The sequence below is a fragment of the Monomorium pharaonis genome, chromosome 1, assembly GCF_013373865.1.
Source record: "Monomorium pharaonis isolate MP-MQ-018 chromosome 1, ASM1337386v2, whole genome shotgun sequence".
In the NCBI taxonomy this organism is placed as follows: Eukaryota; Metazoa; Arthropoda; class Insecta; order Hymenoptera; family Formicidae; genus Monomorium; species Monomorium pharaonis.
This window is the reverse complement of record NC_050467.1, coordinates 37,302,279-37,318,017: the sequence shown is the minus strand read 5'-3', so window position 1 is coordinate 37,318,017 and position 15,739 is coordinate 37,302,279. Positions and strand designations below refer to the sequence as shown.

General features: G+C 40.6%; 1 protein-coding gene across 7 annotated transcripts in view; it reads right to left on the bottom strand.

The window, feature by feature from the left end:
- LOC105833132 (semaphorin-2A) overlaps positions 1-15,739 on the bottom strand; it is a 325,878-nt gene that overhangs the window by 158,001 nt on the left and 152,138 nt on the right. For 4 of the 7 annotated variants that reach the window (XM_036283108.1, XM_036283119.1, XM_036283111.1 and 1 more), the window contains one exon: positions 4,847-4,968. In XM_036283108.1, the coding sequence (XP_036139001.1) occupies positions 4,847-4,968 (122 nt within the window). The remainder of the gene's footprint in view (positions 1-4,846; positions 4,969-15,739) is intronic. The other 3 variants (XM_012674605.3, XM_036283134.1, XM_036283130.1) reach the window with 1 other exon arrangement.

Below are 15,739 nucleotides of genomic sequence, written 5' to 3'. Positions count from 1 at the left end.
CCATATGTAATTAATATAAACACATTTCCACTTCTTCTAAAAATATAATTGCACATAAATGCAATAATGAATCAATATAACATCTAACAAATTCTTGACTTGTTCTAATATATAAAAAATATACAAATTAAACATGTTGTAGTTAAATTAACAAAATGATGCATTTGTATCAATCAAAGTACTATCAACTTCGCGGTTGATTTGTTTTAATTATTTTACGTTGTTGAATTGACAACAGACATAATTATATGAATTACATAGAATTCAACTACATATAAACAAAACTATTAATTGCATATGCAATTATAATAAAAAAATATGTAATTGAGATATATAAATATATCGATCATTCAATCACATTTTTCAAAAGCATTGATATTACTAAACCAACTGTCACAATTATTAAAACAAATATTGCTGATTTTTGTTCATTAATATTGATGGTTACTTCAATAATATTAATTTCAATTACACTGATTTAATTGATACAACAGCATTTTTTTTTCTGTGTACATACGGAACAATATGACAACGTCTCTTTCATAATTTATAAAAAGGTTAAGATTCTCCTCGTTGTAGATCGTAATTTCGAGTACAGGTCCGATATTTAATCTCCGATACGTATACACATATAGAATATACAGTAATCGAAAACACAGATAGACACGTGAATCAGGCCACCGTTAATGGCACACCGTAGACGATTGGCGAACATAATAAAGGTACAAGCTGCTTTGAATCCCACAGAGGCTGATAATTGGACCCCGGACTTTCACAACACGAGCTTTAGTTCGATCCTCTCTGGCCCCGGACTCTACCTTATCGAGTCCCTGGACCGAGGTGTCCAGAATAGCTCGAGGTAACGAGACAATCTAGAAACGCGATTTGGCTTAACGACAAGAGCGATTTCCAATCACTGGTATACAACAGAAAGAGAAAATCGCATGATCAAATCGCCGGGATGCTCCAGCTATCTCTAATGAGAATCCCGATAACAAATTTATCCTTGTTATACCAGCCAGAAAATTATAATTGTATGTTATAAATTTAAATGTAAAAATGCAATATCAGTAATGCAACGTATCTGTTGCAACATATTTTAAATTCAAACACGCAATGCAATACTGTGCTTGATTATTATACTTACAAGATTTCACGAGTAGATTCGATTTTCTTATACACTTCATTTACAATCTTTTTATGTACAAGTATATTTTCAAAAGAAACGTCGTTTGAGGGCAAGCAAATGTAATGCTGACTATCACAAATAACATGAAATTGAGTGCCGACACGTGAGAATGTACACGGTGAAACGGCGGCGTTGTGTCGGACCCGCCACCAACGATCCCTTCATCGATGTTGAAAGGAGCCACTATGGCCATGGAGTCAGAGGATGAAGACCTCAACAAATGCCGAGATTTGGTTGCCTCGGATGATGGATGTGATCTAGCTCGAAGGGGGAAACAGCCCTGGTGAGCAAAAAGAGCGACGCGCAGTACATGTGTGAGAGAGACAGAAAGAGAGAGAGAGAAGCAGAGAGTAAAGGGTAACGAAAAGACGACGCCGATGATATGGGGATAAAATCGACATGGGAAATATGTACATGCACGGAAGATCGATAAAAGAAAAACAGGGAAAAGGGATTGGCACTGTGTCGCCAGAGATTGCACAAAATTGCGAGGGACGGAATATCTCCGCAGAAAGAGAGATTCCGCCGCGTCTCGCGTCATCAAGCGAAGGTATGTTATGTTGTCGACGGATGAATGCAATTTTTCACGGATGCTACGGAGGGCGGAAGTTTGCCGGAAACCGGAAGCAGCATCGGCGAGTCTGCGCGAAACAGAAACAAAGCTTTGGCCGGACACGTGTCTCGCGCGTGTATTCGTGAACGCAAAAAAAAGCGCGGTCTTATCTCACTCACGACTCGCAGAGAAATTAATTTGATGAATCGCAATGTCCCGTATAATTGTGGCCATTCTTCACTCTTGACACAAATAATATCTGCGTCGTGTCGTTGCACATTTATCTCAATACGATAAAACTGAATAATTCCGATTGTGCCGTATTTTTTAATAGGATAACGCAATCGATCTTTCAATGCGACTGCGATGTGCTCAAAGTAGATCGAATTTGGTATTATCAATTTATCTACCCAATAAAAAATAAATCAATTCTCTAAAAATATCCATTTTTTTCCTGCTATCCCTCCTTATGTTCTAACATAGTACAGATAAAATTTGACCATGCTCTTTTTCAACCCGGTATTACTAAAGTGAAAAAATGTAGTGCGTTTACCAAGGTAAGGTTTATTAAAATCCAGCTAATCTCGGAGCTTAAGTCGTAATAACATGAAATTTTGTAGAATATTTTAAATTGAGTCTGATCCCTTTAGATCCCAAATTATAACAGTAAAATTGTCAAGCTTTGAAATTATTAAAAACATTTTTTCATTGCAATGTGTGTGTGGCACATAATGATAAAGAAAATAATACTAAACTTATAATATATAAAATTTGTCATATGCGCGTTAGTAACGACGGATTAAAGGATTATTATTATTATTAGAGATTATTATTAGAAAAAAAGAAACATATGTATATCAAAAACACGATAAGGCGGAATGGTCAACAAGAAAACGACACGTGTATCGATGAAGATAGATATTACATCAAAGGCTACATCGTCAGAAGAGGAAGCGATGCTTATTCAGTTGGAAGTTGCAACGCGGCTTACTGGTCTGCAGTAGATAGAGAGAAAAAGAGAAATAGAGAGAGAGACAGAGAGAATTGAAAAGATAGAGAGAGCTACGCTCGTGGACAGAGAACTAAAGAGGAAGCAAGAGCAGGAAAAGTTGGAGGAGGGAAAAGAGAGGGAGAATCTATCGGCCGGAAGGCGTAGATACTTTATCCGCGCTACCTACTGCGACCGCGATAGATAACTCTCTAGAAAACTTAGTAAAACCATTTTAGTTTGCACATTGGTCGCTTATAACGCGATCCTGTCCTACCGTTCGGTTATATCGAAAGTTCCTAATCACGATCGTTGCAGTAGATAGACATCGTGCATCCCCGAAAACTGGAGGTCATTTTTTTAGTATTATTTAAAAAAAAATAAAAAAACTGATGTATATGCGGAATAATATATTCCAAAGAACTTTTCGCCCACGTTTATATAATCCTGACACAGATTAAAGAGAGGGTGAAAGGAATACAAACGAGATGCAGAAAGAGAAAGGCACGAACGCGACTGTTGCATCGTGGAACGTACGTTCGGGGGGCGCGTGAGCGAGTCATTATTATTATATCGCGCGAACATCCGCGAGTGTGGTAGATGTAATTAAACGCCCAAGCCCTGCATTGGATTCGAACGGTCTAAAAGATCGGAATTTCCGATAGCTCGTTAAAACGCCGGTGGTGCGTTCCGAGAGAAACGGGGAACGAGAGTGAGCGCGCGCGCGCGCACGCTTCGCTTGTTCGCCCCGCTTACCGCCCCCGCGGTGGTGCGGGGGTGTTGCGAGGCGTGATTAATATCGAAATACGAATGACTTTATTCATGAGGGACCCACGCCTTGTTATGCAGATCGAATTTACGGCTAAATCATATGGTGCCCTCGCGGTCGTCAACGTTACTCTCTTCCTCACATTTCGCTCGCGGTGGTGGTGCGAAATCGGGATAACGAGACTGAGTACGGACGCGAAGGCGAAAGAGAGCAACGCACAGACAGGTGAGTACATCATGAATATGCCTTAAAGTAGCTTTCTAACGGGCGCTCTGCAATCGGCCCATGCTCGCTCACTCTCTCCGGTTCTTCGCCGTCCTCCTCCTCTGCCACTTTGTCTCATTGTTTTTCCCTCTCTTCGCCTTTTTCGTCTGTCCTCTCTGTCGCCGTCGCCTATCTCTCCCACCGGTCCGTCACTGTACTGTCCGTCCGTCCGTCTCTCCTCGTTTTCGCTTGTGCCGCCTTCATCGTCCTCTATCCGGCTCGCCGGCACGTCTGCCCATTCTCGGACCAGCAGCGAGATAGACGTTTATCTCTCGTTTCTACAAACCGTACTCGCTCGTGTTGCGCGGCAGGGGAAATTCAGACGATCGATAGGATACCGCATCACAGAATCACTCACAGTCGAGCGCTCATTTCTCTTGCATTCTTGCCGCTGACTGTAATGTTGCAGCGAGACGATCGCCGTTTCTCACACGTTGCGTTACGTATTTTCCTGCATTTTTCCAAACTATTCGCGATATTATGCATCCTTATATACTACAGATTCTTGATTCTTTTATACGATTTATACGATTTCTAATCAATACGTTACACCATACGTCGAAATCATGAATATTCATTGGCAAGCTCAGCATCTTTGTTCAACCGTAATACCGCATAATTCAAAATATCATTTCGCTTAATTCCCTATTATAATTAATTTATATTTTTCTCATCTCGCCTTCCAGCCATACCGAACATTGATAAATACCAATCATTTATCAGGGAGCTCGATACGCTCTGTCGGAAAATATATAATTGCGAAAAACCGGTCACGCCCTTTCAACCGGTTATTACGCTAACGAGCCCTCAAAGGTGGAATATCCAATACATTAAATTGAAATTTATCATCAGCACCGCCGTGCTGTCAGTATCGTTGCATTAAACGACCGTGGCGATATAACGACGTTATTCATTATACTCGCGATACCCAATTGAAGAGGCAGTAGTCTTTGGCGATATTGAAGTAATCGGTAAAGTAATAAAATAATTCTTTACATCTCCTTTTTTCAATACAACAAATTGAAATTGTTCAAAAATTGTTTATTAAAAAATTCAACTAAAGTATAGTGAGCGATTACTCACCTTCATGTAGCTTCTCCAGGGTACCCTCAGCCAGGACTCCCGCGAAGAAGAAGGAAAACCAGAGCAAGCCAATCATTCTAACTCGATTTCTTGACGTATCCATTCTATTAGCACTTAGATACTGCAACAGAAATATAAAAGTGTTAACGTGCATAAATGAGTAATATAAAGGCGAAGTGACACATACGATATATTGCATCATATTTGAATTAAGTAATTATAAATATACTACTTATATCCTAAATATATAACGTGAAATTCGCTCTTACAAATTTCACCTCTCACGAAAAAAGAGCTTCCGTAACTCCCGAGGACGGGAAGCTAGGAGAGGTGAGGCAGAGCTCGCGACAGACGCGTCTTAAAATACAGAGCGGCACGATTAACTGGATTATAAATATATACTGACGTGTCCGTCTCTAAGAGAGAAAGAGATAAATCGATAGTTGGCGACTGGCCAAGATTCTTCGCGGCAAAGTACTGCGCGCATACGGGCAATTAAGGGAACGGCTTGATAAATCGCAAGACGGGCAAGTTTTCGGGCGCGGTGCGTAACGGCGCGGCGTAACGTAAGCGTAATGACAAAACGTTAACGGGAACGGCGGCGGAGGTTGTTAACATCGGGCACGGGGCAAATATGTTTTTATCGCCGTGCTTCTCGAGTACTCCGGCGGCGGCGACGGCGAGCGGGAAAGTTCCGGGGAAGTTCGCGCTGCAGTATCAATAACCAGTTTTCCGGGACGAAAAACTATCCGAGTCTCTTGGAACCGCCGGCGGATATCCTTCCAGGGATTCTCCTCCTTCCTCTGGCGCAGGAAGCTGCGGAGCTTCCCTCTCGCAAGCTTTTCTTATACGGCCGCTCGCGCACGAACGGGAGAGGAAACAAAATAACGAATGGTACTAATAGAGCGTTCTTGGTCTCCAGGAAACTTTTCTACTGTGCTGCTGCAGAGCGCCGTAGCCACGGTATTGGTCGGGCAGTGCGTCGTAAATCAAAAGTTTCTCACCTACAGAAGGAGAGAAGGAGAAAGAGAAAGAGAGAGAGAGAGAGAGAGAGAGAAAAAGAGAGAGAACGCGAGTATGTATATAACGTTACCACGTGCAATAAGTGTGTTCTCTGAGCGCTTTTTTTTTACTAGTTTGCAACAGAAATCCAAACAGACGATACTAAATTAAGAAGTTTCATGGAACTCTGGCGATAATCACTACAAAGTAGCTAATATAATCACTGCGAACGAAACGCGATATAATAAAATTACAAGTTTCACGCACACAAATGCCCGATTCTCATTTTAACAGTAGCAAAAGCAAAAAATCGATGATCTCTGCGACAATATCTTATGCCAAATGATTCGAGTTACGTGCTTTTTTAAAATTTCGATGTGCACGGAACGCGAAGCGATAAAATGTAGAGATTAAAGTGCACGACGGTAAATTTACTCTTAATTATAATGCATCTGCTCGTATAACAGAACGGTGAGGGGAATCAAATGAAGAGAAAATCGAAGTACCATCTTCAGAATTTCCCACCGGTATTCCCTCGACTCAACGTTCTCGGTTTCTCAGGTCTTGAGTGTGCTTTCGAGAAGCGATGCACTCATGGCATACTAAAACGCCTCACTCAATCAGTTCAGCTTTACGCAAAGCGGCATTTCTAGGACGCTCGTCCTTAGATCTGTAATTTGCACGATGCCTTCAAAGCCACCGAGCTCAGTTGTCTCTGTCTACTTTAACGATTTCGAGTACATGTAACCGGACATTCCTTTGGCCGCTTACGGCCCGTAAGACTTATTCGATGAACGCTATGCTCAAGTACGCGCACACAGAAGGACATACGTGTTCGCTATCTATGTCGTATCGGAAAACGATTTCTAAAGACCCTTTATGTTGTCTGCAATGTTGACGAAAATTACCTCGTGATGAATGTTAAGACGCACATCGTTACATTTCGAATGCTGTAATAACAGTTAGCAAGATTATAGACCATTATTCCGTAACAAAATTAATTAAAAATAATACATCAAAGAATACTTGTGTCAGTAAGAACGGTAATTATAAGTCTTTAAGAATTAATGATATTTTGAGAGATGACGAAAAATCACTTCAAGTTAGGATATTTAATTATTTCGGATACGGACGATCTTACAGATAAATTTGTAACCCGTGTTAATTGATTAATGAAATCGCGACTTTGACGGTAAAGTAATTGGGAAAGGATCGGAGGCCTCCGGCAGAACGCCCAGAGCAGCAATGGCCACTTAGCCACATTGCAACAGGCATTAGCGGTAACAAAGTTAACGAGAGCTCGGTTAAACCGGTTTAGAGGGCACGAAGACGTGCCAGGAGGACGAGAAGCCTAAAACCCGACGGCGGTCTTCGGCTAAGCCCTGCTCCTTCGACCTTATTGGAATTAGCAACTTCTACGATGGCCTTCCTTCATCATCTTTCCTTTCTTTCTACACTGAACGTTTTTCAGAACATTTTATACTTAATATGCTCTCTATTTTTCTCAAATAATATTAACAGCAACGTGTACATATTTTATTAACAAAACCGTATCGTTAAAATTCAATCTTTTCGATACACATCTCCAAAGCTATTCTCCAAAGCACGTCCCAATTCTACACTCCTACTTCCGCTCTGTACACCTACATGTTATTGAATGCAACCCTCATTGAACGCCCGTTGACGTTTGCACAGGGGCATGAAACTAGATAGCCCAAGTTTTTAATTTGCCAGACTCTGATTCTTCTTCTAGTGGAGTGGATGCGAGGAACCTCTCCGATTTCAATTTCGCCACGAAGAATCCCCCTCGACTCAACCCGGTATAGAAATGCCGGACAAGAGGGAGGTCCTCGAGTGCACTTGAGACTGAAGGACGCTCAGGATCAATATTTATAATCTAGATTCTAGATGGTCAGAGGCCTGCATCGTCCACGTCTAAAAGTACCAAACAAGACTCGCAGCCAGTTTTGCCACGTTCGATTTTTTTTAGATTATCGCACAAGTATACATCACATCACAACGCATAAAATCGCCAACGTATCTTTACATATTATACGTAATTAGAGAATGAAATCGACATTTTATTCGATTCCTTATCAAAATCGCAATTTCTAACGTTATGTTTAACCGTTTAAAACCGTCGGCGGCGGGAAATGATCAGCTTTGCTGTCGGAGAACACGCAGGTCCCATTAACGGAATCACAGGGGCATCGGCGCAGAGCAGCTTGCACGCCGCACACTTGCGATCACCGTGCTAGCATACCTCCAAACGAGCTTGCTCGAGAGCTTTTTATTTTGTAAGGAACGAAGGAGAAGAAAGGAGAAGGCTCTAGCTCGTTAGCCATGATTACAGTGGAAACTACGGCAGGAACACCGATATCTGCGAGTAGACATAGTAGCCTCTGTGGAATTCGCGAGTAGCTGATAGTTGACTAAGACATTCCACCTAGCAATTTCACTCAGACGCGGCTAGACATTCGATAGTTCGATGGCGATCGCGTACGTTTATCATGGCAAAGAAGACGGCGAATGGGCGGTTCGATAACTCAAACCCTTTGATGTTTCTAAAACGTTTCTCGATCGTGACGAGATAACTTCTAGAGAAATAAACTTTGTGATTTATTGCAAAATACAAAATCCGTGATATAAAAAAAAACTCTAACATGTGTAATGCAAAATGGGAAGCCTCTATCTTTAAATTCTATTTAAATTTAAATCTGTTAAATCTATTAAAATGTATTGAATAGTACATTAATATATGTTCTTTATCTACTTTTTTTATTTAACATTATTTAATTCTCTCTACAATATTGCGTCGGTATAAAGTCCCGTGACTCAAGCAAACAAAAACTTTGTTGCTGGGATCTTCAAGTATACGATCCCGCGTCCCTAACTGAGGGTTGTCTTTCGTTCAAATCGGGGTAGACTGGCTTTTTCACTAATGAACCGAGGGTGTAAGGAATGTTTCCAAAGGGCAGATCTCCTTTCTTTTTGATCTTATTTAGAGAACGGGATTCAGACTCGTTCCTTCTATAAAAAGTAGCGTCTTGTCAAACAATGTGAAAAACAGAATATCGAACTTGTTAGTCATTATTGTCTGCAACAAAACGGTTGTAGTTGTAACCTGTCTAAAATTTGCTAAAATAAATAGAAATTTAACAATACTCAAATCGATACTAATAAAAATCCACAATGCTTCCAATGTCGTACAGATTCCTATACATACATACATACATTCCCGTAAACCTTAGTTCATTTGCGAATGTTCAGTTTTATTCACTTTTTGCATTGGAACTTTTTTAATTTCCGCCCGTAAGAGCTAAAAAAATGTTGGCGCAAAAATCCCTGCAATATTTACTCACATCTCCCACCACCTCTTTCTCGTTTTGTTCGTAAATTTCGTAACTCAATCTACCCAGCGCGCTCGAGTTCGATCCCCTCCTCCACGGCCATCGACCTCGAAAGTCTAAATCAATACCAATAATTCTTCTGCGCTGCACTTTTCCCGTTTTCTTCGCTTCCAGTGATTATTTCGATCGAACCGATACGAACGTGAGGGAATATTTTGACATTTTCGTACGGCGTGCGGTATTTTAACCACGGTTAAAACCACCGACGGGATCCTAACGCCGTCAAAGGTCTGTAACATTCCCAGTTTTAAGCCACCCACGACGTGATAATCGAGTGTGCTACGCTTTTAGCTATAATGGACAAGTACACGCGTCGCTAGGAGTGCGCTAAAGAGAACCGAACGGAAAGGGAGCAACACAGCTCGCAACGCAAAAGGGGCTGCGAGTGAGGGAGGCAGCGCGCGTACCACGGCGAACAACTGCGTGGTAACTGAATTACTTGGTACATCACGCTTACTGGTTCGATGATGCGATTTCACGACAATCCAGACCCGGTGAACGACGACGGTGACGGCGACGACAACGACGCAACGGCAAGTGAATTTTCATCGCTGCTAAAAGCGACACTTAATCAATGCTTCGAAGACCTATGATGTTAAAGAGAGGCCGCGCGATTATCTTATATACTTTGAGATAAAATAGATTTTACAATATATTCCAATATACATTTTATTTATATGTAGAAAAAATAAAAAAAACTTGTAGATGACTGGAATAATTATAAGAATAGTAGAGCAGAAATCTTAGGAATGAGAACGAAGAATTCTGAGTTCAAGTCTCAGTCAGCTGCATTAATTTTTCTATTGATTTTTAGAAATACAGAATAAGAGTGCGTTTAAAAATTTTGTGAGTGTGTTTTTCAATAAAAAAAGAACAAATATTCCTATAAACATTAAATTGAAAATGCTTCGCTGTCGAAATAATAGATATAAATACAGTAGTATCAAATAATGACTGAAATATTCTGTACATGTTTCTTTTTATTAACTGAGGTTTCATAAACGATGATCTCCAAATCACCTGACTAATGAAGAATCTGGTCTGGCACTCAATTAAATTTCATCATTATTTCAAATGTATTAATGTATATTATTTCGGCATGTTTTTTTTCCTTTTCATCTACGAATATGCGCACAAAATTTTAAAACATAATTCACAATATACAGTAACTTGTTTAATGCCACGAATAAATCCGCGAATAACATCACATGTGGCGCGGTACAAGCTCGCCTCTATGCAATATTGAGAATAAGCAGCGAAATGCTGGAAGAGGGGAAAATGGTTGATTTATCATTCTGCGCGCTTTAGCAAAGCTGGAAAGGAGATAAATACGTTCAATAATGGTTGAGGATTTGCCGGGATAATGTGTATCAAGGTAATACTATTTTCACACTCGGCAAGAAATCTAACAGTCCCGGTATTCACAAGGTGAAACAGCTGCACGTCAGGTCAATCTTAATATATGCAACGGGCGATTAAATCTATGCGGTAGTCACTCCACATACAGAGTTCTCGTTACACGTAAGCTGTCCCTCTCGTAAACTGTTTATTGCATTTGGCGCCACGGCGATGCAGGATCATTGGAATTTCTCTTTGCTGCATGTTAGGCGTTACGGCACTTATGTTAATACTATAGTGCGCCGGCATTTCCCACGTGCCGCCCATTACACCGCCATACTTCGCGGTAACATACTCCCCCCGAGACAATTCCCGCTGTAACTAGTATTACTAACTTCGCGAAGCACTTTATTCCGACGCGTCTCGTAACTTGGTTACCGCTGTATACTAAAAGGCATCTCTCACATAAGTCATCGTCGTGAAATTCAATATCAGGTTATTTTTGCATGTGCGAGATAATGTAATGTATAAGTATGTTCGCATGTTGATCGTGTTTAAAATATATACTCCCTTTAAAATATATACTCCCTCTAAAATATATACTCCCTTTAAAATATACAATCACTTTTTATTCTGCTTGAAGAATACATTTTTAAATATATATAGATTATTTTATATCATACATATAAGTATTAAAAGAGAGAAAAATTGCATTTGCTTTCTGCTGCAGTTCGCTAGGCAAAATCGATATTTAACAATTTGGTAGGAAATTGCATTTCTTGATTGATTACAAGCGACGAGGTACTGCGATTTAGCGAAATTTTAGGCCATTGTTTTCATCCCTGGAAATATTCCTGGTTCGAAAATTGATATTACATATGCAATGTTCGGTGTTTCTACGATTTTATTTTTACTCAACTGTATATGTAGAGAATAACTGGAGCGTATTATTCAACGTGAATATTCTCGTTCGAGAACTTGCAACATTAACATCGAGTTACGGTAGTCGTGATACGACGTATAGACGTCGCGTCAATTAATATGCGCAACGATGAGCTTCGTTACGTAAGCGAATTGTTTCTCACAGCTCACAGAGCGTGCATTTCCGTTGCACATGAATATTGGGAATATTACCTTTAGAATACTCTCTTGGACGCGCGCGTTCAGCTTGGTAAATAAAATGATTTGTACTTTGTAAATCTAGGGGAAAGCGAAATGGGAAGAGTCCGCGGGTTAAAATTGGATGCATTTGTGCATTAACACCGACTGCTAAAGCGATAAAGCTTCTACGCGATTCAAATTGACGACGATCGCGATCAATTTTGGTAATAGCAGAGCAGCGCCTAGCACATCGCGAAATCCTATTAACCCCTACTCTCGCGATCTTAGAACTGGGTAACGAGCGCGCTTTTGTATTCGAGGAAAGTGCATCGGAGTGCTCGTTTTCCTCGTAGCAATTCCCAGCAGCGAAACGTTCTTCTATCATGGTGGGGAATTTGCCAAAAGGACAAACGTCTGTCGGACTTCCGTTTAAGACAAAGGTCGAAAGAGACGGGTAAGGATCTCGAAGGAATTCCGAGTTTCGCAACGACGAGGCTCTTGCTAACTTTATGACGAACGAGAGAATCGAGTGCACGCGAGCGCAGCAGTAACGTTCCGCAACCGTTGTGCCGCATATATTTTGCCAAGTTGTGCATTCTTATTCTCCCTTAATCAAGAAGGCAAATACTACCATCTGAATGTAAATCCAGACAAATTCCTACAAAGATGCGAATCGGAAATGCTGTTCATCCTCACAGTAGCAAGCGATTCGAGCGATGACATTCGTATGGATATCAAGCAAGATATGAAAGGGCTGAATTACATTGATACACAAACATCACATGGCGACATCGTCCTATCTCTGAGATTTAATGAAACATCACTGAAATAGTATCATTTGTTACCATCAGCATTATCAGAATTATTCTACGAAAGTAGAATAGACGTACTCTCGCGGGATGGGTCTATGGCTGCGTTATCAGCGTCGAGGTCGGCGTCGTCACCGTTGTCATCGGCACTGGCGCATCGTAGTAGGCTCCATATAATACCCATTTTATTGCGGCACTTCGTTATGTCACTTCAGCAGCAGCAGCAGCAGCAGCGGTGCCACACCATCGTCGACATCATCAGAGTGCCGCCAGAGTATGCGACCACGAGCGCACCGGTCACGCCAGCCAGTTGAAAAAGGAGAACGAAAATGCTGCCTACGCTTCTCGCGTCCGACGTACGGGGTGCGAGACCAGAGGACAGAGCGAGAAAGAGAGGCGAGATGAAAGAAAGCGAGCTGAACTGAGAGAAAGAGAGAGAACAAGGGGGCGCAAATGAGTGGACGACCGGCTTGACCGCAGCAGAATGTACAGCCGGTTCTCCTACCATCCTCCGGCTCGTATCGAGCCATCTACAGATACGGTGCTAAACCAACTCCCGGAGAACGGTCTGCACGCCTCCGCCACGTAGGCCGGGAAGCCGTGCGGGACCAGAAGAGTGGGACGAAGAGGACGTATTTGTGCGAGCGAGAGAGAACAACGCGACGGAGATGGAGGCCTCGGCGGCCTCCATGAATCAAGCACCTCTCCACGCCTGTCCGGAGCGTTTCTGGTACCGATCTCTACCCCGCCGCAACTCGGAGGGAAGTTCGCCGGTCACTACGTCTGCGGTATCGCGCCTGACTTGTCTGTCGTTGAGTTTGTCGTAACGGGAAAATCGATTGTCGTCAGTAGAAACTTTTTCTTTTCCGATTCCATCGATAAAAGATAAACTTGCTAATTAATTTGAGTAACTTCAGTAAGTTCGTTAAATTTCATCATTGTCATTGCGACGCTAAATAATTATATAGCGATTCTATCATAAATATCTTACTACAGGCTCACGAGTCTATAGCCTGTAAATCGGCATTATCGTACAACGCGTATCGTTTTAGTAGTGCGATGAAAAACGTTTGCGGCAACGTAGATAGCATTTGCTGCGGAATTGTAACCTGTTTATTGTAGCGAGAAGCATGGTTTCCGTGCCATCCTCGCGCATTGCTGGTGTGCGCCCTGCATTTCCACGTATTACACTTTTATTACGTTTTCCAACAGTGAATGGTGTACCGATAATACCGAACGGATCGTGACGTCCACTGATTTTCGTATATCATCATTTTAATCTCAGCCCATTTGTTGTAAAACTCGGTTTCGTGCCCCGTTCGATAAGGCATAAAAACTCACTCGAATCTGCGTTACGATGCACGTATCACTAGAAAAACATATGAATAATACTTACTGAACATTGTGAAAATATCTCTGAACGAAATCAAATAGTTATAATGAATATCTTAGATTTGACATTTACATCGTTTGCTCTCGATTGTTCTTAAAGTTTCTTATCTTGAAGATGAACTCTTTGATAGAATAAAACAAAATTTTAATAGCATCTATCGTATCTAAGCAAAAGTATACGATGAAAAGTATTCTATAGTATATATGAGTACGACTATTATGGAGTAATATATATATATATATATATATATATATATATATATATATATAAACACACACACCACACACATAACTGATCACTTTGAGTCGCGCTTTTGATACCTGAATTATCACCGTTGTGAATAAAGACTAACAGATCTCTTTACAGATAATCTTGTAAATCAAGAGCTCTTATCGTATTCTGGGCGAATTAGTATCATATATGCCGCATGGATTTACCTAGAAATCCCATTCGATATCTCACGATTGCATTTGTTATTTCTTGCAAAGTCGAATATAATGAACGGTTCTCTGTATTTATATCACAAAACGAAAAAGGATCATTATAAAGTATAGCATAAATTACTCACGCGATTAATCATTGTTAGTGATTCATCTTTATCTCGCGAAACAATTTCCCGATATAGTTATTTTCTAAGTGTTTTTATCTCGAGCTAGAAATCATATATACATGAGTCAATCATCTTATCTCAATAATGACTTTGCTTCGCCATATACATGAAAAACCTTCGCCAATTTTCCTCGTAGCAGGGGATAATAATTTGTGACTTCTAGTAAGTTGTCAAAAAGTTCTCTCGTATCAGAAAAACTAAGATGAGAAACTAGCGCGGAAATCCCAAGCTGATATACGACGAAATCCCTTAATTAAGAGGGGCATTTCCCGTTGGTGTCGATCTTCCAGACAGGTTATGAGCCGAGATGGCAACATGCTTCAAGGGCCTATGATAGCGAGGTGTTACCGATAATAAGGGTAAATGAGAGATAATATGGCACTTCGGTAACATGTAGTCTCCAGAAACATATCTGTCCTTCCTCTCCCTCCACTAAAACTTGAGCATAGATTGAGTTGCAGAAAATTGGCTGAAGGTGATAATTCGATAAAAACAAAGACCGTAAGTTGCTAAAATACTTAATGAAATTCTCATCATTATATTTTATCTGTATTTCTCTGTGATACGCATAAAATAGCACAAGTAAATAATAATACAGTTTTAATGATGAATGCAATATGTGTATATATATATATATAATAATTCTGTCTCGTCGTACAATTTTTTCTCATTTTCAAGACAGCCCCACAATTAATGTTATTATTATTATTATTATTATTATTATTATTAATTAAAAAGTAATAAATTAATAAAAAATTCGATATATCAATTGTGATTTTTTTAGTTTTGCGATTATTTCTAGGTTCATTATTAATTAATAATAAAATATATATTTGTGAATTATAAAAATGAAAAACTTAATAGATTTTAACTTCCCTATCTCTTATTCCTTGCTTTTCACGCTTCTTACGCTGAAGCACGATTTACATACGAGGTACCCGGGAGTGCTGCAAGTTAACGAAAATGAGGTCGACTTCTCGTTCCGATCCGCTCCTTTGTTTGGTTCGTTAAGGCACCGCTTGACGAATGATTATTCAATGTCGAACTATAAACAAGGCGTCCTATTTACACGCTCGATGGCAGCCAACGAGAGCGGATGCGCTTTCAACGGACTCACTCTGCCGACACCCCGAGATCCTCTCTGACGGAAACCACGAGCTGTGAACTAAACCAGTAAGCACTATGCGAATCCACCTTTGAGTGCACCACCTCCTTCTCCACATCTCCCAG